Source organism: Sabethes cyaneus, chromosome 3 (assembly GCF_943734655.1).
Source record: "Sabethes cyaneus chromosome 3, idSabCyanKW18_F2, whole genome shotgun sequence".
Classification (NCBI taxonomy): domain Eukaryota; kingdom Metazoa; phylum Arthropoda; class Insecta; order Diptera; family Culicidae; genus Sabethes; species Sabethes cyaneus.
The window spans coordinates 156,478,278-156,503,822 of NC_071355.1; the positions used below are offsets into that span (position 1 = coordinate 156,478,278).

General features: G+C 41.9%; 3 protein-coding genes across 3 annotated transcripts; 1 reads left to right on the top strand and 2 right to left on the bottom strand.

Moving 5' to 3' along the window:
• Nucleotides 1-4,443: 4,443 nt before the first annotated feature.
• LOC128743171 (DNA fragmentation factor subunit beta) lies at nucleotides 4,444-6,976 on the top strand. Its single transcript, XM_053839696.1, has 4 exons — nucleotides 4,444-4,808; nucleotides 5,545-5,668; nucleotides 5,769-5,954; nucleotides 6,177-6,976. The coding sequence occupies exons 1-4, from the start codon at nucleotides 4,662-4,664 to the stop codon at nucleotides 6,974-6,976; spliced, it is 1,257 nt and encodes a 418-aa protein (XP_053695671.1). The 5' UTR covers nucleotides 4,444-4,661.
• A 176-nt stretch (nucleotides 6,977-7,152) lies between these two features.
• On the bottom strand, nucleotides 7,153-9,011 carry LOC128742896 (triokinase/FMN cyclase-like). Its single transcript, XM_053839389.1, has one exon. It carries the CDS (start codon nucleotides 8,965-8,967, stop codon nucleotides 7,222-7,224), a length of 1,746 nt encoding a protein of 581 aa, XP_053695364.1. The 5' UTR covers nucleotides 8,968-9,011; the 3' UTR covers nucleotides 7,153-7,221.
• A 348-nt stretch (nucleotides 9,012-9,359) lies between these two features.
• On the bottom strand, nucleotides 9,360-10,267 carry LOC128743748 (uncharacterized). The gene is made up of 2 exons (XM_053840401.1): nucleotides 10,157-10,267; nucleotides 9,360-10,088 (listed from the first exon to the last, which is right to left on the bottom strand). Exons 1-2 carry the CDS (start codon nucleotides 10,221-10,223, stop codon nucleotides 9,580-9,582), a joined length of 576 nt encoding a protein of 191 aa, XP_053696376.1. The 5' UTR covers nucleotides 10,224-10,267; the 3' UTR covers nucleotides 9,360-9,579.
• Nucleotides 10,268-25,545: the final 15,278 nt, after the last annotated feature.

Below are 25,545 nucleotides of genomic sequence, written 5' to 3' on the forward strand. Positions count from 1 at the left end.
GGGAGTGGATTATTTTGGTCCATATAACGTATCGGTTAATAGACGGTCGGAGAAAAGATGGGGAGCTCTATTTACATGTATGACAACTAGAGCTGTTTATATAGAAGTAGCACAGAACTTAAGTGCAGATGCATTTTTATTGTGCCTCACTACAGTCCAAGCTAGACGAGGTAGAATTAAGCACCTTTATAGCGATAACGGAACTAATTTTGTTGGAGCAGATAATGAGCTGAAAAAACTTCAACGTCGGTTGTCTACTGAAGGAATTGAATGGCATTTTAATACTCCAGCCTCTCCACACCACGGTGGATGCTGGGAGAGGCAGGTGTACGAAATAAAGACTTTAATGCCCAGTGAAACAATGCCTGAGCACGTCTTTAGACACCTTTTGGCAGAAATTGAATTTATAATAAATTGTAGGCCACTAACAGCCATTTCACTTGACGCCACTGATGATGAACCACTCACTCCAAACCACTTTTTATTTGGATGCGCCGGGGAATCAGAACCTTCCCTGAATGACACCTCCGAAGCGGAAGCGTCAAGACAACAGTGGAAGCGCGTTCAACTACTAGCAAAAAATTATTGGGATCGTTGGTTACATGAGTATCTTCCTTCAATTGCAAGGAGATCCAAATGGACAGAAGAGATTCGCAATATACGTGTTGGTGACATCGTAATGATAGCCGATGATCATCATAAAGCAAAGTGGCAAAAAGGAATGGTAATAGAAGTACATCCGGGCAAAGACCAAAAGGTTCGCTCGGCCACAATCAGAACGACGACAGGAATATTAAAAAGACCCGTTGTTAAGTTAGCCGTATTAGATGTAAACCCTCCGAGTGAAGAGGGAGGTACCGCAAAAGAAGAAGATTTGGGCGTTGAACTCAAACAAACAATAAAGCAAAATTTTGAAGAGCAAAGTTCTAGGAAGCCGCATGCTGTAAAGTCAAGTGCAGGCAATAAACATAACTTTGTTGGTGTAGTAAAAAGAACGCCAACCGAAATATTTAAACCATACGAATATGGGAAAAGAAGGTGCATTGACCTTGACGTAGTGAAACGAATTGCAGCTCAAATTTCAAAACCCGAACCAAAGCGTAAGAGAAAAACTATAATTAGACCCTGGACGTGGGGTAATTTACTTATGCTTATTTACATTATATGTGCGGCATTCGGATCCGTGTTTTCCTATGAAGGTTCCGGGCTAATCGCTTATGACTGCGGCAATCCTGAAGTTAACTTAACGAGTTATTCATTATTAGATGTAGCATCTTGTATTCCACCTTCCAACAATTTAACGACGGAAGAAGTGCAAATACAGGTCTTGCAACGTAATGTCAAAAGCGAAATACATGTATTCCAATGCAAGGTGATAATGAAGCGCCGAATTAAGCATTGTGGTATGCATTCACATACATCTGAATTCGAGAGGGGTTATGCTTACATGGTGAAAGAGTTTACTGCAGAAGAATGTAGACTTTCACATCAACTTAATAGAGTGACACTTACAGACACTCATACGATTCGCGAACTAAAACGAAACTCTACAGTTAGAGGTGAGAAACTCATTGTGGGTTCCGTTTCTGGAAGTAGTTGTGTAGGCGGGAGACATTGGACACCCGAATATACGTGGGAGAATGCATTGGTTTTTTACGAGTATGAGATAACGTTACAAGATTATGTAGCAACAGTTGACTTCGAAAGCGATACTGTATATTTGAAAAACGGTATAAATTGCTTTTATTCCCAAGGACGATGTTTAGATTCAGAAGACGGATACATCACCTGGGACGTAAACTTTAATAAAAAATGCGAAGAAACTGAGTTCGAAGTTATTAACGAGGGTACAGTAAACAAAACTAAAAACGAAAATAAACACGAAGGTCGTAAAGCGATAAATGTTATCTACAGCACAATCTCCAAGTCGAATTTGTTTTCTATTCGTGCTAGGGAGCAAACGAAAATTTGTGGTAATGTTGGTTTTACAACTGATCACCCACGAATATTAATAGTAGAAGTAGTTGGCTTCAACTCTCCCTTTATTAGACGATCTACATCAGGTAGAAATTTTGACTTGTTTACATACTTCAACTCAAAAATAACAATCGTCGAAAATTATATTGGTCAGAGCATGACTGAACTTTACAATACAGTTATGACTGAAATATGTAAAGTCGATAAAACGCTAATGGAAACAAGATTAACATTAGCACGATTAAATCCTACGGAATTTGTTTCTAGCATAATTAAGCGGTCCGGATATACGGCCGTTGTAGCAGGTGAAGTTTTACACATTTTGGAGTGTAAACCAGTTTACGTAATGCCCAGGTCGGAAGAAAACTGCTATCAAGAGATACCAGTAAATTATAATAACAAATCAATGTTTATATCACCTGTGACCAGAATTCTGCAAATTAGAGGGACGCAAATTGATTGCACACCTTTACTCCCTGCCAAATTTCGAATCGGTGGTAGATGGTATACCACAGATAGTCGTATACGAGAGACTACCGCTCCGTTACAGCTTGCAACGGATATTCTTACTACATGGTCCTACACACCGCTACCAAATCTTATGCAAAGTGGAGTATATGATGCGGACAGTGTTGAAAAAATGAGGAATATGATATATGAACAGGGAGACAGACGTATAGCGTCTAACGTATTACACAAAATCCTAGTTGGTCAGCGACCCGATGTTCAAGGATTTCGTTTCGATGCGCTTGTTTCAAGTAGGATAGTTGAAAACGTCATCGAAAAATATTGGAGTAAGTTGATGTCCTGGTCAACTTGGCTGGGGAATATAACTTCTACATTTATTGGAATATACATGATTGGTAGGATAATTAAATTTGTAATTGATACTTTTATGCACGGACGTATATTATATGATATATACGGTCTCGGTTGGCAACTTATAGCATCATTTTGGGATTCACTAACGAGCTTCTTGTCCCACCGAGATTCAATGAGAAGAATGGCCCAAAAGAATGAAACAAATGAAATAAGTTTACGTATTGAAAGTGCACCAAGGGAGGCCGATCTGCCGGCTGCACCCGAAGCATATTTATATCCAAAAATACAACAAATTAATTAGTAAATCTAGGATGATTTACGGGCCCCGGAATGTCGCTGCTAGAGCGGAATGATAAAAATAAATAACTTAGCTGGAGGCATTATCGCTTCCAGAGGTAGAGCAAACAAGCTGCTTAGCTAGACGCGCCAACGATGTAATCAAATAAACATGCCAGAAAACGATCCATCTGATCGGGAGTAGGAAAATCAGAATATGAAAAGGAATCTGAAAAACCATCTCGCGCATGGATTATGTACTGATTAGACTATTTATTTAGGGCATGAAAGATTAAGCCACTCCCATGTGTCGCATTTAGAATTTCTTTCTCTTTTTATCGTTAGGACGCAATGAGGAGTGTTCAAACAATTATAGTGTTTTAGAATAAGCGCCCGTTAGACTCCAGAAGGAAAATAAATGAAAATTATGGATATCCGAAGAAAAGTCTGGTATCTAAAGGGACATAGTATATAAGTCAATTTTTCTGGGATGCTTTACATAAGTATCCATCGATTATTCAACGCGTAGCTTTAAGACGACAATTGTAACTTTTTTCAATAAAGTTAAGTTTTCCTGGGAACAGTTTCCAACATAGCAGTAAAGTGAAGTGAATTAATCAGCACGAGTGAATATCACATCCAATTTCAAAGTACGACCTAGTCGGAAAATTGACTTTGGAGCAACAACGAAAACCACCGGCTAAGACCATCTCTAGCCAAAATAAGTGTTGCTCGCGACAACAGCGAATGTCGCAAGCGTAAACAAACCGACTGAGGGTTGCTTTTCTTATGTTGGCCCAGCAAAAAAAAAAAACACTCACCCGTTTTGTTTACATTTGTGACATTCGCCCTTTTGTTAACTCTATCTAGATCACGGGAATGACACTTCCAATACCAACCTGTACAAAAAATACGTAGCCAACATAGAGCGGGCCCAAGCTGACAGCTTCATAGATGGGCTTAAGCTGACAACCGAGTCGGATGTGTAAATTGTTAAATTTTGTTAGTTTTAGTTTGATTTTAGCCAAGGTTTTAGCATCACATAGCTAATGCCAGGAAGGCAATTGATGCAAAACACATGAAACTGTAAAAATGGTTAGGTAAATTCGTTTTGTGAAATCGCTTTGCGTTTGCCGCCTTTTTCATGTGAGCAACGAAAATGTGACGTCATATCAGCCCCCTGATCTAGATTATTTCTTTTTGAAATTCGAGCAGTTCTGTTCCATTTTTCAGAAATATCTGGCACCTCTGGACATCTGAACAAAGTTTGTTTTCGTTGTTTTTGATGGTTGTTTTCTTTGGTTTTCTTCCATTCCAAGTTCCAACCTTCTCAGGTTCCAATCCAACAAAGCGCAGACGCAAATTTAAAACAAAACGGTACCCGAGCAAACCTTGCCATTTTCGCTCGTAAACAAATTCCATCTGCACATGATATTTTCTTATCACGGAGCTATTCGTTTGTCGCGGTTGGCTCCGAGCGGTTGTGGTTTAGCGCAATAGATTGAATTCGACCTTGCGGCTGTGTGACCTCGGGTGTTGTTGCTCGCGTGCATAGTGTTCGGAAAGAAGAAAAGCATCCGTAAAAAATGTTGAATTTCTTGTCAGTGAAAAAGCCATCTAAAGCTGGTCCGCTCCAGGGATACAAGATTACCAATGTTGAGCGAAGCAAAAAGTACGGTGTGGCCGCTGATTCGCTTCGGATGCTGAAAACGAAAGCTTCCGAAAAATTCAAGGTGAATGACCTAGATCAACGTTTCCGGGAAGGATTTTCCTACGCATTAGAATTATCGAGCTGGTTTATGCTTCTCTTTCGGTTGTTTGTTATTATCGATTTACATTTGGTCTGAAGCAATGATAGTAAAATCTAGATTGTTTTGCACACGATATACTTCATCTCACCACTCTGTGTGGGCATCCAGGTTGTGCTTCGTGCTTGTGCAACCAACCTACCTTTATAAGGGCAATTGCTCTAACCGGGTGTGATGTTAGCGCAAGTGCAGTTGCATATGGAAAAACAACAAGATGTAGCAGCTTACAGAATGCAAACCTCGAAGGACAATGACATTGACCTGGTTGAATGTACTCTGACAGCTTCATTTAATCCGAAGAATACGCCTATGGATGCAGGCTGCGACATTGAAATGACGAGACTAAACTGGCAGTTTGCTGCAAACCATAGCGGACAAAAAGTCTTGAAAAAGTTTTGGTGAATTTTGAAGGCATCGCATATTCCAATCGGTCGAATGAAATAGTTTTTAGTGCATTAGAGTACCACTAATTTTTTTGATTCAAATTACAACTTTTGAAATTAGATCATCGAATAAAATTGTCAAAGAGTAGTTAAATACAATATAAATACGGAATAACTATGTCTAAAGAATATGACTTGCTTTATAGTTTTAAATGCCACATTCATACTAAATCTAACTAAATGATATCACGCAATTCATGTTGATGGTCTTATTTCAGTTAAAGCACTGCCGCGTTTATTTGGCACAGGATGGTGTCGAAGTGCTGGATGAGGACTATTTCCACACACTTCCTGCACAGATACTGTTTGTGGTGGCAGAACGGGACACAATCGTAAAAACTGGTAAAACTTTCCGATTGCTAATTACAGTTGCGCATGGATCTTTCTATTTAATTGCTTTGCTGAAAGTAATCCAATTTATATTTTTCCTCCTTGAATCTAGATTTCGAGCTAATGTACGATGCAATTAAATCCTCACATAGCGAGTTGCTGCAGGCCGGCACTCTTGCTAAGGAGTTTGTGGGCAACAATCAGAGCGAGATCGCTAGACTGCTGCAAGACGCACGTCGCTCGCAGGATGAGCAGACAGCAAAAAGTCTACGCAGCGAGCACCAGGAGTGGTTTGAAGGTTTGCTGAATAGTTTATTCGTTCTAGATATTTAAAGATAATAGGATATCATTTTATTCAGCACATTTTATGGCACAGAAAGCAGGTTAAAGTAAAATTAAGTGCAAATATATTAATGTTGAAAGGTTTTTAGTTTCCGACCTTCCTTGCTGTTTAGTTATCCTACTCCTACCCAATCGCATATGTTCTATTTGCTTATTTAAAGTTTCCTCTTTTGACCAGGAATCGACGACAAGGCGGCTCAAACAAAGGAGTACGTGATGCAACGCCGCGGACAGGATCGAATTAGAGGGTACTACTACAAAACTAAGGATGAGCTAACTAAATGTGGTCTCTACCGTAAGAACATGATGGCTAAAGAACTGATCGACGAGATGTTGGAGCTCTTTCGTCAACTGCTGATTGGTTTTGATTATTTTAGCTGTATATTTGATCGTAACCATCCGCAACGTTTCGCGGATAGTCGCAATCATCCAGACGAGGACGAGGTGGACGCTCAACGAATAATGCCGAAGCGCTTGAAGTTAGCAATAAAAAAATCCCTGGAGGATGACGGTTATACCATCGACAAATACAGAAAGGCACTCTGTAATCGCACAGGCGAATTTCGTTGTATGGGATTGTGGAATGAAAAGCAATGTAGATACAATGCACATGTTATTAATCCATATGCTAGCCGGGAAAATATGATTCTGTTTCAAGTTTGGAACCTGGATCATCAGGTCGAAATCAGCCGTACTGTGCTTCCATCGATAGTGGAAAATGTGGCGCGTGTTATTACGAATGAAGCCAATGCAATTTGCAAGATTCATAACCGGAGAGGCACAAAACTTTCTGTGATAACGTATTTTATAGAGCTTTTTACGCTCGGGAACCTCAAACTGGTTCATATTGTATGTCACGATAAAAGTATTCATGATATGATCTCAAAGGGAGCTATAATCTGCGACAAATGTGCAGAGTTCAAGTATATTAAGGAGTTTCAAAGCAAAATACGCTTCAATAAAGACAATTTAATGTAAAGAATTGTGGCGGGATATTGGACGAAAATATGAGAACGCACTATTGTTTACCACGGTGCAAAAACCGTTAGGTACTATACTTTTAGTTGCCCTGATCTAATCCGATTCGGTATAGAAGAATTGTTATAGGATGTATGAAAAAATCAAAGCTTAACAGTGCTTCGGAAATTTGTTACCTTTTTATTAATGAATAAACTAACTAAACCCCACTATTCTAATACGTTTCTTGAATTATAAGCAAGTTATTAAACAATGACCTGTTTGCAGGCTTCGAACAGAGCTCGGGCCCAAATTGATACGGCGTGAGCGCCTGGATCTGGATGTTGATAAGCAAAGACCGACGTACTGTCCGAGGATGTCCCGTATGCGGCACGTCCAGCTTTCGCTTGCATACGTATTGTGGCCCGTGCCGTCTCCTCGCATGCTTTGGTAAAGCTTTCGACACAATCAAGCACAGGCAGGTCCTTGCTAAGCGCTTCCGTAAAGCGTTGTTCACCTGCTTTCAGTGGATCATACATTGTACGGTCACCGACTTCGGTGAGGGCATATTTAACGATGGTAGCATTTCCTTTGCCAAGTGCTTGACTCCAGTGTTGCATGGAAACGCTTTGGTCGCCTTCGTTTATAGTGGTGAAAGCTGTTGAAGCTCCTTGGAAAAACAAGCTATATAAAGCACCTGATGATCCACCCATACTTTGTTGAAGGATATCGCTGATCTGCTGTAAAAGAACTGCAGGATGTATCAAATCTAGTTTCTTGTCGTTGAGATGTTCCAAAACACTTGCAGCTCCCTTGCCAATGGTAGTTCCTGTGTCCCCGTCGCCAGCTTCTTTATCGATAGTATTTAGCATGTCCGTGCAAGAAATCAGTGCTTCACAAACGTATGCGATAATATTTGAAGCCAGTTTCGCACCAAAACTTTTAGTTATTGTAAGCATTTCACTTGAGTTAAGTGTAACTGGGGTTTCTTGTAAACTAGATTCCATAATACTTGATTTTGTTAAGCCTTCGATTAATTGTTTTCCGAAAAGAACCGACGGAACGTTTACTTGGAAATCTAGTAATTTCTGCAGCATTGGCGAGTATCTCAGATTCAGAACAGTTATTGAGATTCCAGCTTGGTCAAGCGATGACAAAAATGTTCCTGCGTATATTTTTTTAACGGCATAATGTGAACTTATTTTACTCATCAAGTCGCTAACAAATGTTCCCATTAAAAATTCTGAAGTTCCTCCTAAATTATTCACCATTAGTAGCACATCGGATCCTTGTTTTACATTTTTAACCAGCTTCGGAAGAATGAAATCAATAATGTCGTTGAAATCGCTGGCCGTTGGCATAGTATATACGCCGGGTTCACCGTGAATACCTTTACCAATTTCGATGTTCTCTAATTTCGTGCCATTCAACTGGAACGTAAAACCAATTGTAGCCAAATTACAGCTTTTAACCAATAATTGTCCGTGCTCATATATTTCTGCAATGTCACAGCCCATTTCAGCCATCGCTCCGAGCAGCTTGTGAACCAATACAACTCCAGCCAATCCTCGTCGTCCAACAGATTTTCTAACATGGCATTCATCGATAGAACAATCATCACCCACTAGCAGCAGACGAACGTCTTGATATCCAAAAATTGTGCGAGCCTTTTCCAAAGCTATTCCGAAATTCAGCCGATCTCCGGTGTAGTTTTTTACAATAAAAATTACACTAGTGCTTGGGCCTGCTACGAACTTGAGGCAATCTAGTATAGCAGTGACCGAAGGAGAGCTAAAGATATCTCCACAGACGGCACCAGTTAGCATACCTTTCCCGACGTATCCGATATGGGCTGGTTCATGGCCGCTTCCTCCACCGGAAATCAGCTTTACTTTACCATCTGCCGGATCACTGTCGGCCCGGGCGATACAGTTGCGGTCGGCCAATAGCTTTAGACTGGGATGAATCTGTATGAAACCTTCAAGCGAACGTTTAACTTCGGACAAGGACATATTTTCTCGATTAACTATAAAGAAATCAACAAGTGGTGGATTACAAACTGAAACTGTGCCAATGATTAAATTGTTTTAATATTTTTTTGTTTTTGTGAGAGGGGGACTGGGTAAAATATATACTTACGGCTTTCGATATCACATCACAGTCAGTTAAGTAAATGCTGCTGGTTTGGTTGGTATTATCAGCAACTACTTTTAATCTTAAAGTAGCTAGGTATATCAAGATCTTTTAATTTAAGGAGTAGTTTAATTTTTAGTAAAAACAGGTACTATAATAAAACTTAAATATTCAGTTAGACACAGTTATGCAAAAAACTAAAGACGAAACTAGAAAATCTAGAATTTTCAACGCATTTATTTGAATCTTCATTTACTCTAGTTATCGCTATACAATATAACTAATTTGTATTAGGTGAACTTTTTGCTACATGTGATCATAGTCAATTACTACCACACATAACAAGTTCCTCATACAATTTAGGAATTCATTTATATCAATTAGAAACAATAATTATTGAATCAATAGGAAAGTCGAAAGAAATATTATAGCAAACCTTAAAAAATACATTTTACAAGTCTTGTCTCAATATCATGTACGTAGGGGTATATTTAAAACATAAAGTCGAGGTCCGGTATTTCCACCTCGGGCAGATCAAACAGCAAATTTCTGGCCATCGCGGGTTGCGGACGTTCTTTCTTTACTTGCGGAATCTCTAGTTCCGGTAAGTCTAGCGGTTCAACTCGCAGTGGTCTCATTGGCTTGATGGTCGGACGGTACACCTCCCCGCTGAATTCGATCATCTGCTCTAGTAAATCTTCCCGCAGACAAGCCTTTTCCGAAAATCTATATTCCGCATCCTGGGGTGTGAAAATACTAAAAGCTGCCGCTGAAAATTCTTTTTTGTTTGTGGATGTTTGCTGCTTTGGACCACTTTCCGACAACTTTTTGTGACTTAAAGTTGATGAAGTGAAAGGCTTCGCCTGTAGTCCTTTTTTAGGATTCACATTTTGGGGAGTTTTACTGATCACATTAGATCGCGATGAAGAATTGTTTGTAAGATCTTTCAATGCTAACTTATGCGGAAAACGAGTTTCGTTTTTACCCGCCAACGGTGTTTCTATGGAGAACAATTGAATTAAATTCAACGCTTTTTTATAATAGCCTTCCTTCGAAAATTATACTTACTGCCGATGTGTTGATTCTCGTTTGCGTGCCGCTGCTCGAGAATGTTGAATGCCCGTTTTGTAGCCATTTTCTGAAGAAATTTTAAGAAAACTAAACGGAAATTTTCTGTTAGATGAACGTTAACGCCAAAACTGCTTGCTTTTGTCTTGCTGCTCTTCCTCTTTCTACTAACTGCAAACGAAAAAAATGTCAAGCTTGAAGCTTCTTTGCTTTGCAGAGTTGCCAGAAATTTTAGAATATTATAGACTATACTGTTTTACCTAACCGAGGGGTAAGACACTGTTGAAAATATATTACTTTTCCCCACTTTTCCCGATGGAAATATTTTTTCAACCTTAATATTGCGCTCTTCGCACTCAATTGGACTGCACAGTTATAAAGTGCAACCTTCAAAACTGTGATGAAAAGTGTGCTACTGATAATATCGCTAGTAATCTTATATCGATAATACCATCAAACTTTATTGTCACGAAAGAGTATCGAAAATTGGAGGGTTTAAAGTGAAATCTTCTTCTTGGCTTGTTATTATTTTAACATTTTTGTTCTATTTCTTACGTATTTTTGCTTATACTGGCATATTATCGTTATTGATTATTGACGATAAGAAAACTTTATCAATAATCGTTATAGATTTTGATCGGCATTTCCTATCATTACAACTCTCCCATCTGAGTTGACATTTGATGTAGCAGTGGCACCAGTACCGGTTGTAGGAAAAGCAAATAGTATTTAATTTTTCATTTATTTCATATATGCTGCATATTTGTTAAAATTATGAATTATGCGCGGAATTATGTATTTAGAAACTATTTTTATATTATTCGTAGCGTCGATAACAACCCAGGTAACCGCTAAGCACTGAATTACCCAGGTAACCAATAAGCATTTCCGACGCTATTCAAATGCAGTCCAATTAGCATTTAAGTCACATTAAATGCTACTTAAATGCTATTTTGGCAAAATATACGGCTACTTTACTGCTAACCTTCTTATAGTGCTGACAATGCTCATTTGCAACTGATTACTGACACGAAGAATTTGAATAGAATTTTGGATGCCAATTTAGAACACCTATGCAGTCAAAAAGCTAATATACAACAACATGCAGTATAAAATGCCAGATATGCCAATAAGCGGCTGATTTGCTGCTTATGTTAATGCTTATTGGTTACCTGGGTAAGCTTGAAAGCTGCTCTAAATTTGCAAGTTACATGCTGCCAGATATAATTCAGCATTGTCAAAGCATAGCAGCTTTAAAATGGCATTCTCAATGCTTAATTAATATTTACTTGAAGCACTATGAAAAGCTGATTAGATGCTCTAAGCAAGCTTTATTGCCGTTACCGGCATCAAAAGAGATTTTGAACACTGATCACACTTGCAAGAAATCTCCTTGCGAACGTACGCGTGATAACAGAAAAAATGCTTCCCTCTTTTTTTTGTCTTACGCAAAATCCTGCACCGCCGATTGACTAAACATCAACACGAATCTGTAGGGCATATGCATACGGATAATATGCAAGAAATATTTCTATACATGTATGCCATCACATAAAAAGAAAATAAAAGGTAGGTAATTCTCCCAAAGCGCAACTTATGGAAGATAAACCTTTGCACGGTGCCTAACCTCAACTCTGGTTTGACGTTTTTGTGTGTTTTGTTTTGATTCCCTTTGTAACCTAATTTTATTGCTAGTGGGTTTATTACTTGTAATTCGTACCACTTGTTTGCGGAAACCGGAAATACCCGACTTTTCCGAAGCAGGAAAATGATAACAGTTCTGTACAACATATATTTTTGTCATTTTTGCAGTTTTTTGCTTCTGGGTCTTGCGAATAAGTAATCAAAACAAACCCCACAACACTGTCAAATCTGGGAGGAAAAAAAAACGCACTGACATCTGCGTGCAATGCTTTATATGTGAAAAACAAAATCTTTCCCTCCATTCCGCCTTGATAAGCAAATCAAACATCCGAGTTAAGAATTTCGTTAATTTAAGTAGAGCTATTGGCAGCTGACTCGCAAGTCGCAACTACCGTTTACAGATCAACTGTCGACCAACATTTGAAAGGGGCGGATAAGCCAACTGTCAAACAGAACGAGTGAGAGTTATTTTTTGCTGGAGCAGCATAGGAAAATGAACTCTCACTCGTTCTGTTTGACAGTTGGCTTATACGCCCCTTTCAAATGTTAGTCGACAACTGGTATAAGCGTTGCCCTCTTACAGCTCGAGGGGTCTATAGACCAAAACAAGGTGACGTCATCTGGCAAATACTGGCGCCCTTGTTTACAAACAGACCGCAGAGTCCAAAAAAGTTTCAGCCGTTTAAACGGCAAGTTTGTTATTTAAACCGAGTTTAAACAGCATTAGGACTACATTTAAAAGCCATTATGCCTGTAAAATGTTAAAACACACGCTACATTCGCTATAAACGGAAAGGAAAGTTTTCTAAAATGTAAACAAGGGCGCCAGTATCTGTCAATTGACGGTATGATGATTTGGTCTATTGAAGGAAAACCGTAGTTTTCGAGTCTATAAGGAACATACCGACAGACAGACAGACAGACAGACAGACAGACAGACAGACAGACAGACAGACAGACAGACAGACAGACAGACAGACAGACAGACAGACAGACAGACAGACAGACAGACAGACAGACAGACAGACAGACAGACAGACAGACAGACAGACAGACAGACAGACAGACAGACAGACAGACAGACAGACAGACAGACAGACAGACAGACAGACAGACAGACAGACAGACAGACAGACAGACAGACAGACAGACAGACAGACAGACAGACAGACAGACAGACAGACAGACAGACAGACAGACAGACAGACAGACAGACAGACAGACAGACAGACAGACAGACAGACAGACAGACAGACAGACAGACAGACAGACAGACAGACAGACAGACAGACAGACAGACAGACAGACAGACAGACAGACAGACAGACAGACAGACAGACAGACAGACAGACAGACAGACAGACAGACAGACAGACAGACAGACAGACAGACAGACAGACAGACAGACAGACAGACAGACAGACAGACAGACAGACAGACAGACAGACAGACAGACAGACAGACAGACAGACAGACAGACAGACAGACAGACAGACAGACAGACAGACAGACAGACAGACAGACAGACAGACAGACAGACAGACAGACAGACAGACAGACAGACAGACAGACAGACAGACAGACAGACAGACAGACAGACAGACAGACAGACAGACAGACAGACAGACAGACAGACAGACAGACAGACAGACAGACAGACAGACAGACAGACAGACAGACAGACAGACAGACAGACAGACAGACAGACAGACAGACAGACAGACAGACAGACAGACAGACAGACAGACAGACAGACAGACAGACAGACAGACAGACAGACAGACAGACAGACAGACAGACAGACAGACAGACAGACAGACAGACAGACAGACAGACAGACAGACAGACAGACAGACAGACAGACAGACAGACAGACAGACAGACAGACAGACAGACAGACAGACAGACAGACAGACAGACAGACAGACAGACAGACAGACAGACAGACAGACAGACAGACAGACAGACAGACAGACAGACAGACAGACAGACAGACAGACAGACAGACAGACAGACAGACAGACAGACAGACAGACAGACAGACAGACAGACAGACAGACAGACAGACAGACAGACAGACAGACAGACAGACAGACAGACAGACAGACAGACAGACAGACAGACAGACAGACAGACAGACAGACAGACAGACAGACAGACAGACAGACAGACAGACAGACAGACAGACAGACAGACAGACAGACAGACAGACAGACAGACAGACAGACAGACAGACAGACAGACAGACAGACAGACAGACAGACAGACAGACAGACAGACAGACAGACAGACAGACAGACAGACAGACAGACAGACAGACAGACAGACAGACAGACAGACAGACAGACAGACAGACAGACAGACAGACAGACAGACAGACAGACAGACAGACAGACAGACAGACAGACAGACAGACAGACAGACAGACAGACAGACAGACAGACAGACAGACAGACAGACAGACAGACAGACAGACAGACAGACAGACAGACAGACAGACAGACAGACAGACAGACAGACAGACAGACAGACAGACAGACAGACAGACAGACAGACAGACAGACAGACAGACAGACAGACAGACAGACAGACAGACAGACAGACAGACAGACAGACAGACAGACAGACAGACAGACAGACAGACAGACAGACAGACAGACAGACAGACAGACAGACAGACAGACAGACAGACAGACAGACAGACAGACAGACAGACAGACAGACAGACAGACAGACAGACAGACAGACAGACAGACAGACAGACAGACAGACAGACAGACAGACAGACAGACAGACAGACAGACAGACAGACAGACAGACAGACAGACAGACAGACAGACAGACAGACAGACAGACAGACAGACAGACAGACAGACAGACAGACAGACAGACAGACAGACAGACAGACAGACAGACAGACAGACAGACAGACAGACAGACAGACAGACAGACAGACAGACAGACAGACAGACAGACAGACAGACAGACAGACAGACAGACAGACAGACAGACAGACAGACAGACAGACAGACAGACAGACAGACAGACAGACAGACAGACAGACAGACAGACAGACAGACAGACAGACAGACAGACAGACAGACAGACAGACAGACAGACAGACAGACAGACAGACAGACAGACAGACAGACAGACAGACAGACAGACAGACAGACAGACAGACAGACAGACAGACAGACAGACAGACAGACAGACAGACAGACAGACAGACAGACAGACAGACAGACAGACAGACAGACAGACAGACAGACAGACAGACAGACAGACAGACAGACAGACAGACAGACAGACAGACAGACAGACAGACAGACAGACAGACAGACAGACAGACAGACAGACAGACAGACAGACAGACAGACAGACAGACAGACAGACAGACAGACAGACAGACAGACAGACAGACAGACAGACAGACAGACAGACAGACAGACAGACAGACAGACAGACAGACAGACAGACAGACAGACAGACAGACAGACAGACAGACAGACAGACAGACAGACAGACAGACAGACAGACAGACAGACAGACAGACAGACAGACAGACAGACAGACAGACAGACAGACAGACAGACAGACAGACAGACAGACAGACAGACAGACAGACAGACAGACAGACAGACAGACAGACAGACAGACAGACAGACAGACAGACAGACAGACAGACAGACAGACAGACAGACAGACAGACAGACAGACAGACAGACAGACAGACAGACAGACAGACAGACAGACAGACAGACAGACAGACAGACAGACAGACAGACAGACAGACAGACAGACAGACAGACAGACAGACAGACAGACAGACAGACAGACAGACAGACAGACAGACAGACAGACAGACAGACAGACAGACAGACAGACAGACAGACAGACAGACAGACAGACAGACAGACAGACAGACAGACAGACAGACAGACAGACAGACAGACAGACAGACAGACAGACAGACAGACAGACAGACAGACAGACAGACAGACAGACAGACAGACAGACAGACAGACAGACAGACAGACAGACAGACAGACAGACAGACAGACAGACAGACAGACAGACAGACAGACAGACAGACAGACAGACAGACAGACAGACAGACAGACAGACAGACAGACAGACAGACAGACAGACAGACAGACAGACAGACAGACAGACAGACAGACAGACAGACAGACAGACAGACAGACAGACAGACAGACAGACAGACAGACAGACAGACAGACAGACAGACAGACAGACAGACAGACAGACAGACAGACAGACAGACAGACAGACAGACAGACAGACAGACAGACAGACAGACAGACAGACAGACAGACAGACAGACAGACAGACAGACAGACAGACAGACAGACAGACAGACAGACAGACAGACAGACAGACAGACAGACAGACAGACAGACAGACAGACAGACAGACAGACAGACAGACAGACAGACAGACAGACAGACAGACAGACAGACAGACAGACAGACAGACAGACAGACAGACAGACAGACAGACAGACAGACAGACAGACAGACAGACAGACAGACAGACAGACAGACAGACAGACAGACAGACAGACAGACAGACAGACAGACAGACAGACAGACAGACAGACAGACAGACAGACAGACAGACAGACAGACAGACAGACAGACAGACAGACAGACAGACAGACAGACAGACAGACAGACAGACAGACAGACAGACAGACAGACAGACAGACAGACAGACAGACAGACAGACAGACAGACAGACAGACAGACAGACAGACAGACAGACAGACAGACAGACAGACAGACAGACAGACAGACAGACAGACAGACAGACAGACAGACAGACAGACAGACAGACAGACAGACAGACAGACAGACAGACAGACAGACAGACAGACAGACAGACAGACAGACAGACAGACAGACAGATAATGGTTGTAAAACTCAATTAATTATGTTTTCCTCATAAGCCAAGAGCTTCTTCCCTCAAACCAAATAATAATCACATTATCAAGATGAATGGAGTCACTTTGAGTTGGTCCGATCAAGTTAAATAAATAAATTTAGTGGAGAAGGGGTCTCTTACTATCATAAGAACCTTCCCCGGCCCCAAAAATCCCTACATGCAAATTTTCACGCCAATCGGTTCAGTAGTTTTCGATTCTATAAGGAACATCCCGACAGACAGACAGAAATTTGTGTTTCATTTGTATGGCAGACACCCCTCTTAGTGGGGGCAGGGGTCTCTAACCATCATAAGAACCTTCCCGACCACAAAAACCCCTACATGCAAATTTACACGCCAATCGGTTCAGTAGTTTTCGATTCTATGAGGAACATACGGACAGACAGACGAAAATCTATTTTTATAGGTACCTATAGATAAGTTAGCTAGGTTAGATATTAGGCCGTATGAATAAAACAGTTTGCTTTGCTTTTCCCGTGTAAATCTTATGGGAGAGTTTGCTCTAACTATTTTATTCATACGGCCTATTAGGTAAAGATTTTATGTTTTTCCTTTCCTCCGTAATGCAATACTAATAGTGTTGAAAAGTCACCACTTGTGATTGAACACACAATATGATGTACCTAGGATAGTTACTCTTAAGTATTTTATGTAATCGAATATTTTCCCCAATAAAAAAAAACTTTTTCGTTCAGATAGGATGTCGTATTTCTCAGTTGCAATCGAGATATACAAATCAAATGGTTTACTGGGTATCAGAAAGTAGTGCTGCATTGCTGCATATATCTGATCATTTAGTTGGTTGTGGTGGTCCTGTAGCAGGAATATTTTCTCGTACGAAAACAGAATTTCATAATCTCCTTGACCAGCTGCTGACATCTTTCGACTCTTGCTTCTGCTTTTCCGTCAAATCACTTGTGGAAAGTCGATCGAAAAATTGTGGGTTGAAATCTCACCTGTCACTGCATCACCCGAAATATTTTTGGTCTATATATCGAAATTTTCCAGTTCATCCAATTTACCATTCTTCACACCATACGCTTCTTTACTTAATATTTTTTTAAACGATGCTTCTACAATGGATGAAGGGATGGTAGGGAAAAGAAATGAACATTTTTTGGTGAAGGAAGGGAAAGAGCGGAAAGGTGAGGAAGGGGGGGGGAGGTAGCTACGCTTAACAAGTAGTCGTTTGAATCCTACCTTTTGTCCAATGCTGGAAGGTTCATGGGTCGAATCAAGCTATAATCTGAGATTATAACCGGATTCGAACCTGAGATAACCACCGACCGAGAAGTTAAAATCTAACTTGTTTTTACTGGCAGGATGACGACACTATGCAGGCCCTTACGACTTGTAAGGTACTATACGTGACGTTGTTCGTCTGTCAGCGTGTTAGCCACGATTCTCAGCGCGGGTTTTCGGGGAAAGGCCCCTTTTTCTTTGAAATAGACTAATCTCAAGCTTTTAGTCTTGACCTTGAAATGCGGTCATACATATAATTAATAGACTAATCTCAAGTTTTTAGTCTTGACCTTGGAATGAGGTCATACATATATTAATATTTTTTTGAAACGATGGTTCTACAATTGATGAAGGGACGGTAGGGGAAAGAAATGGAAAATTTTTTGGTGAAGGAGGAGGGGGAAGAGCGGAAAGGAAAGGGGGGGGGGGGTCTTGGTAGCTATGCTTGACAAGTAGTCAAAAGGTAGGAGTCAAAATGACTACTTGTCAAGCATAGCTACCAAGACCCCCCCCCCTTTCCTTTCCGCTCTTCCCCCTCCTCCTTCACCAAAAAATTTTCCATTTCTTTCCCCTACCGTCCCTTCATCAAATGTAGAACCATAGTTTCAAAAAAATATATAATTAATATTTTTTGAAACGATGGTTCTACCTCCCTCCCTTCCTCACCTTTCCGCTCTTTCCCCTCCTTCACCAAAAATATTTATTTCTTTCCCCTACCGTCCCCTTCATCAATTGTAGAACCACCGTCTGCTTCTTTACTACCCAAAAAATGAACTCTGAACTTGAAAGTTCAGCGCGTCTGCTCTGCAATTAAGGGGTTCTTGCTTTATCTAGGCATAACTTCTTTGCAAGTTTTCTTTCTTCGGCTCAAATCCCAAAATAACATTGATTTTATTAACCATGTACTACCGAATTGGGACACGAGATTACGACTATCTAGCTCAAATCAATCAATGTGTATGAGCAGTCCGTAAATTGTGACTGTCACAGTGGACAAAAAAAACCTCGCTGCTTAATCTGCCCAGGGCCTCGCGTGTTGTAACGCCGGTTGCGACAGTAAACAATATATATATGATTTAATGAGCTACTTTAAAATGACAGAAAGGTATAAGCGATAAAAAAACGCAAACAAATTTGAGGAAAAACAGTAAAGCAGTTGAGCAAAATAAATTTGATATTTCTATGAATGATGAGGTGATTTATGAAGTGGTTGTCTCGGATTTAAACCGGTTAATTTATTAATTTTTAAACACAGAAATTAAACATACCCTGCTGGCACAGAGCAAACTATGAGAAAGCGCAGTGCAACATATTAGTAATTGAAAACGACGAAGTGAAAAGTTCACAACGGAAAAAACATATCGCAAAAGAGAAAAACAACACCGCACCAATAAAAATGTATAAATCAAAACGAAAAAAAAAACGTGTAAATACAGCAGATTATTGAGCACTGTCATTTACACGCCGATCCCATCGAGCCCGAACTGGCGCGCGTATGGGAGAATACTATTGGAAAAGTATTGTCAAAATTCGAAACAGCGTGATTTATATAAAACAACGGCCGATTTATATGGGGAACCAAACTGGATTAATGCTTGTCGGAAAATCGTATCGCAGTCTGAGAAGGAAAAAATTATAATGAGTGATAACCGGGCAGTTGAAGGATTATTTTTCTATAAACTTCAAACTTTTGATTTATGATGTCGTAAATTAGCTATTAATGATGTAAACTGGTGATGGCATGTGTTACAGTTGCGCCATCAATTGTAGCAATACAGGCATCAGTTACAAGGTCTTAATTGTAGGAGGGACCTGATGGGTCTGGCATGTGTCGTTTTGACAGAAAATAATTGAAAATACAAAATAATAATATAGGTGAAACTAAAGGCCTATAAATGTATCTTTATAGGGCTTTAGGTGAAACTGGTATATTAGCCATTCTAGTTTCTTTCATATTCTGTGCTAATATTATGTCAGAATATCCATAAAAATCATTTCAAGACCAACAATTGAAAAGGGACTAAGTCGAAACCGAGTGAGGGTTTGTTTGTCTATGCTACTTAGTCCAGCAAAGAATAACCTCTCACGGTTTGTTAACATTTTCGACTTAGGCCCTTTTAATTGCTGGTCTTAATTTATTGCATACTGAATCGATTGTAGATGCATTGTTAAATGTTATTCTTTCTTACCAACTACGGAACTACGAATGAAGTGATATAAATGTAGTCTCATTAATATTTCGGATAGTTGAAGTGAAATGAATTGATAAATTTCTATCAATTTATATTTTCTTATGTCCTTTCACTGCAAGTTTCAGAAAGTCACTGTGCACGCCAGAGCACGTGACTTTTTCCAACGTGTGAAGTATGGAATTGCGTTATAGGATACTATATACTATGGCAGTATCAACACTGGTTATCAAGCTTGTGTTGAAACTGAACATTCACAATCACTTGAAAAACAAAATCTCGACACCTGTACTTTTCAATTCTAGTTTGCAACTATGTAACCCGCGGAAATTTGGTATTCTATTTGAGCTTTTTTCAGCTGGTACGGACAAAACAAGTATGTACCTACCTACCTTTTGCGAATTGATCGAGTGAATCGTTAGAGAAAGGTAAGGGTCAGTTGCCATGAATCGTCTGGTGTACACACCCGATCAAGCGAGAGTCATCAAAATGAAAAACTACGCTCTCAAAATAAAACAGCACATTTTTCACGCTTTTCCCAACCTTTGTCGCATTCAAGCTACAAGTGGCTGATGGCGTTGCGATTGCGAGGTTGCAAACAATTCTCTCCGTTATTCACGTATATCATATTTCAAAGTAGTTCACTAACATGTTCTATTTGAACGTGACAATAATGCAGCATGCCGTTACGGTACTTCAGTGAAGCAATACGTGGGTTTTTCGAAAAGTATCTGTCCTTTCGTTAAAAATGGCATATGGTGGATTTGAAATTCTAATTTTATTAAAAGTCGGCTTATTAAGCTTGCATTCTCTGGCGTTGTTTAAAGAAAGGTTTGTTTGCTGGGTTGCATATTAAACTTAATTGTTTTCAACCAAAAATCAGATTTGCATAATTGGCATAATCAATTTTTTGATCTGCAAAAAAAAAATCCAGCTGCAGGCATGGAATATTTTAACCCTTAAATGCGCACGCTGAAAAAATTCATTTATAAAGAAAACTTAATTATCTAATGGCGGTAAACATAATTTACTCTGGGGATGTTTTTCACTATGTTGTTTTAAAGCAGCATTGCGCATTTAAAGGTTAAATGAACTTTATATTTTTCGAGATGCTGAGTCCCGAATTGATTTCCATTTCTCTCGGTTTCATATTACTCTCGCAACATGTGAAAATAGCTTATGTGCAAATGAGAGATTTTTTTCGTATCTCTTCTGTTACGCTCATCACGGCGACATAAATGCATTGCAATACAATTTTTGTTATCCAGTAAAACGAGCTATTTATGTCAGCAACCGAGAGGAGACAGGAGACGCGAAGAGAATCTCTCATTTTCACATAAGTCCTTTTCACATGGTGCGCGAGTAATATTAACTCGGGATTCAACATCTCGAAACATAAAATTCATTTCAAATATTTCATGCCTGCAGCTGGATTTTTTTGCAGATCAGAGAATTGATTATGTCAATAATTTTATTTTACTTACTTACTTTACCAGCCGAGAGCTAGGGCGGCTCTTGCCGTATCAAGAATTCCTCTCCATTATACTCGGTCCTGGGCTAATTGTCACCAATTCGTTGCGCGTCTCGACATACGCAAGTTGGCTTCATCCTGGTCGAGCCATCTAGTACGTTGGGCCCCTCTATTCCTGGTGCCGGTGGGGTTCTTGGAGAGAACGGGTTTCCTTGCACAGTCGTCTGGCATTCTTGCGTCGTGGCCGGCCCACCGTAGTCTCCCAACTTTCGTCAGGTATACGATGGGAATTTCTCCAAGCAGTGCCTGTAGCTCGTGATTCATACGCTTCCACCACACTCCGTTTGTACTCCGCCAAAAATAGTCCGCAACCCCTTTCGTTCGAATACGGCAAGTGCACGTAAACAAAGTTACTGTCTCAAGTCCGTGGAGAACTACCGGTCTGATTACCGTTTTGTACTCCGTCAGCTATGTGCGGCGGCGTATGCTCCTTGACCGAAGCGTCTTGCGGAGGGAAAAGTATGCCCGATTTCCAGCCTGAATTCGTCGTGGGATCTCCTAATTCGTATTATTGTCGGCGGTGACCAGATATCCCAAATATACGAACTCCTCAACCACTTCTAGTTTATCGCTGTCAATAGTCACCGTTCGTGAGAGGCAAACGTTGCTTTCTTTGGAGCTTCTTCCTACTATATATTTGGTTTTCAACGCATTGATTTGTAACCCTATTCTCCTTAGCTTAGATTGCCTCCGCCGTCCCGAGGTTTCTAGTAATGATGTCGAGGTCGAGGTCGTCTGTGAAGGCGAGGGGTTGACTACTCTTGCTAAAGATCGTTCCTCTCGTTTCGATGCCCGCTCGCCGGATCTCACCTTCAATAGCGGTATTGAATAACAAACAGGACTGTCCGACCCTTGCCACAACCCTCTGCGCGATTCGAAAGGACTCGAGAGTGTTCCCAGGGTGTCGACTCAAATCCAAAAATAAAATTCCCTGACTTTCCCTGATTTTCCCTGATGCTTCAAATATTTTTCCCTGACCCTCAAAACTCGAATATCAAGCTTATTTGGGTGATTTCTGGCTTAAGTTTTTAACCCTTTAGCATGGCTTATGCGAGCTGCTGAAAACTAAAGCTAGATTTCTTCATGTTTTACGAACACATATCAAAGATTCTTAACCTATTTCTTACCAACGTTTCGAAAACGCCCTCTTCTATCGAGTCTATCCTCTCTTTAGTCGCTTTCCAGTCCATTACGCGATCCTGAATTTTGCCCAACACTATGGAGCTCTGGCAAAGGAGAACATGTGCATCCCATAACCTCTGTTCGCTAATTCCTATTCTTACCCCCACGTGGTGCCGGCAGGGGTACACATCCTCGGTTGTCGTACGCTAACAGTAAAAGGGGCACAGTGGCTCCCGCCCACGTTAAGATGGCAGCCACATTAGCGAGATTAGGACCTTAGGTTAACAGCCTACTGTACCGGAACATAAAAAGTTAATGAAAATGAAAGAAGAAATCTCTAGAAGAAACCTTTAGCATGAAAACACGGACACGAATCGGAACGTGGAATATACTGACCCTTGCTCAGCAGTGCAAGCTGGCTCAACTTGCAAGGGAAGTTAGCCGCCTGAAGCTTGAAATCCTGGGGCTGAGCGAAGTTTGCTGGCCGGGTACTGGCGAACACAGGACATCATCCGGGCAAGTCTTGCTCTACTCTGGCATACGAGGTGAAAATGCTACTCGAGAAAGAGGAGTTGGATTCCTACTGAGCCCAGGGGCAGCCCAGATTCAGAACACGGGTTAGGAACCTTACAGCAATCCAGTGTTATGTGCCAAAAGATGCTGCCAACTTGCAGGAGAAAGAGAGTTTTTACAGCCAGCTGAACAGCGTGGTTGAGAAAATCCTGAAGGGGGATATTCAAATCCACTTGGGCAACTTCAACGCGAAGATTGGCTTAAACAACGCGGACCTTGAACGCGTCATGCGAAGCCATGGCCTAGGAGAGATGAGCGAAAACGGGGAGCTGTTTACTGAATTCTGTGGTAATAACAACATGGTTATTGGTGGATCACTCTTCCCCCATAGACCAGTACATAAAGTCACGTGGGTTTCCCGCAACGGCCAAACAGAAAACCAAATCGACCACATCTGCATCAGCCGTAAATGGGGAAGGAACCTTCTTGATGTACGCAACAAACGCAACGCTGATATCGCATCCGACCATCATCTTGTTATCGCTGAGATACGTTTGCGCGTCGCACGTGTCCAACGACAGGAGGAGAAAGTTGAGTGCCGCTACGACGTCCACCGATTGGAGAATCCTGAAGCGAAAAGGGTCTTTGTCAAACAACTTGAATCCCAAGCCTCGGAGTTGTAACTTGGTGGAACCGTCGAAGAGCAATGGACCGGCAGCAAGAACGCTTTCATCACGACTAGCATTGTAGCATTGAGGAAGCGCGAACCATATCGGCTAAGACAGCTGCCCGTCAACGATACGCCGAATTGGAGAGAACTGTTAAACGTGCTTGTAGGCAGGACAAGAGAGCCTGGACTAACTTCCTTGCCGAACAAGGAGAAACCGTCGCCGCCAATGGTGATATGCGTTTGTTGTACGATATTTCTCGCCGCCTTAGTGGTGCCAGAATGAATACAAAGATGCTGCTAAAGGACAGAGCTGGTCAGCTACTAACAGACCGTACAGAACAGATTAAACGATGGACTGAACATTTTGAACAACTCTTCCGAATTGTCCGAATGTCAGAGACCAACAAAACCAGAAGCGTATGACGCCTTCAGTTCATCGAATTAATCGCGACAGCTCGGAGACGCCATCGCTGGATAGAATTATAGCAGCCATGAAATAGTATGAAATCCAATAGAGCGCCAGGGATAGACTATATTTCAGCCGAAATGCTCAAAGCTGACCCATATTTGTCAGCTCAGATGATGCATCAGCTTTTCAGCAATATATGGGAAACCGCAATTTTTCCGGTGGACTGGATGCAGGGCATATTGGTCAAAGTCCCTAAGAAAGGAAACCTAACTGAATGCGGTAACTGGCGTGGCATCACGTTGCTATGTATCAGTATCAAAGTACTCTGTGAGGTAATCCTCAACCGGATCCAAGAGAAGATCGACGCTTCTCTCCGGCAGCAGCAAGCTGGATACCGTGCTGGCCGATCATGTGTAGATCATATCACAACGCTCCGCATTATATTAGAGCAGATCAACGAATTCCAGGACTCTCTTCTGCAGGTGTTCGTTGACTTCAAAAAGGCGTTTGACCGACTCAACCACGAAAACATCTGGGGCGCACTTAGGCGTAGAGGAGTTCCAGATAAGCTAGTCCATCTCATCGAGGCGCAGTACGAGGCGTTTTCGTGCAAGGTTTTGCACGACGGGGTCTTGTCCGACCCCATAAGGGTTACTGCTGGCGTGAGACAGGGCTGCATTTTATCACCGCTTCTGTTTCTAATCGTTATGGATGAGATATTAGTTGGAGCAATTGACAGTAGACTAAATCGAGGATTGCCTTGGAATCCTCTAACGATGGAGTCGACCTAGCGGACGATATTGTCTTGCTCGCACAACGCCGAAGCGATATGCAGAGCAAGTTAGTTGGCCTCTCCGAGAGCTCCCAGACAGCAGGTCTCACAGTCAATGTAGCAAAAACTAAGTCGATGGTAGTGAACACTGACAATTCCACCAACTTCACAGTACCGGGACAACAAGTTGAGCAGGCAGACGCCTTTCAATATCTTGGTAGCCAGACAACGCCCGATGGTGATACCAAGACTGATATACCCACAGGGATCAGGAAGGCCAGGGGTGCCTTTGCAGGTCTGAGAAACATTTGCCATTCAAACCAGGTCAC

Excerpts from the sequence above, each read along its gene's own strand:
- LOC128743171 (XM_053839696.1), top strand. The coding sequence starts at position 4,662 with ATGTTGAATTTCTTGTCAGTGAAAAAGCCATCTAAAGCTGGTCCGCTC. Across the intron at positions 5,669-5,768 it reads GGACACAATCGTAAAAACTG|ATTTCGAGCTAATGTACGAT; the intron begins GTAAAACTTTCC and ends CCTTGAATCTAG. Across the intron at positions 5,955-6,176 it reads GCACCAGGAGTGGTTTGAAG|GAATCGACGACAAGGCGGCT; the intron begins GTTTGCTGAATA and ends TCTTTTGACCAG.
- LOC128742896 (XM_053839389.1), bottom strand. The coding sequence starts at position 8,967 with ATGTCCTTGTCCGAAGTTAAACGTTCGCTTGAAGGTTTCATACAGATT.
- LOC128743748 (XM_053840401.1), bottom strand. The coding sequence starts at position 10,223 with ATGGCTACAAAACGGGCATTCAACATTCTCGAGCAGCGGCACGCAAAC. Across the intron at positions 10,089-10,156 it reads CGAGAATCAACACATCGGCA|AAACACCGTTGGCGGGTAAA; the intron begins GTAAGTATAATT and ends TGTTCTCCATAG.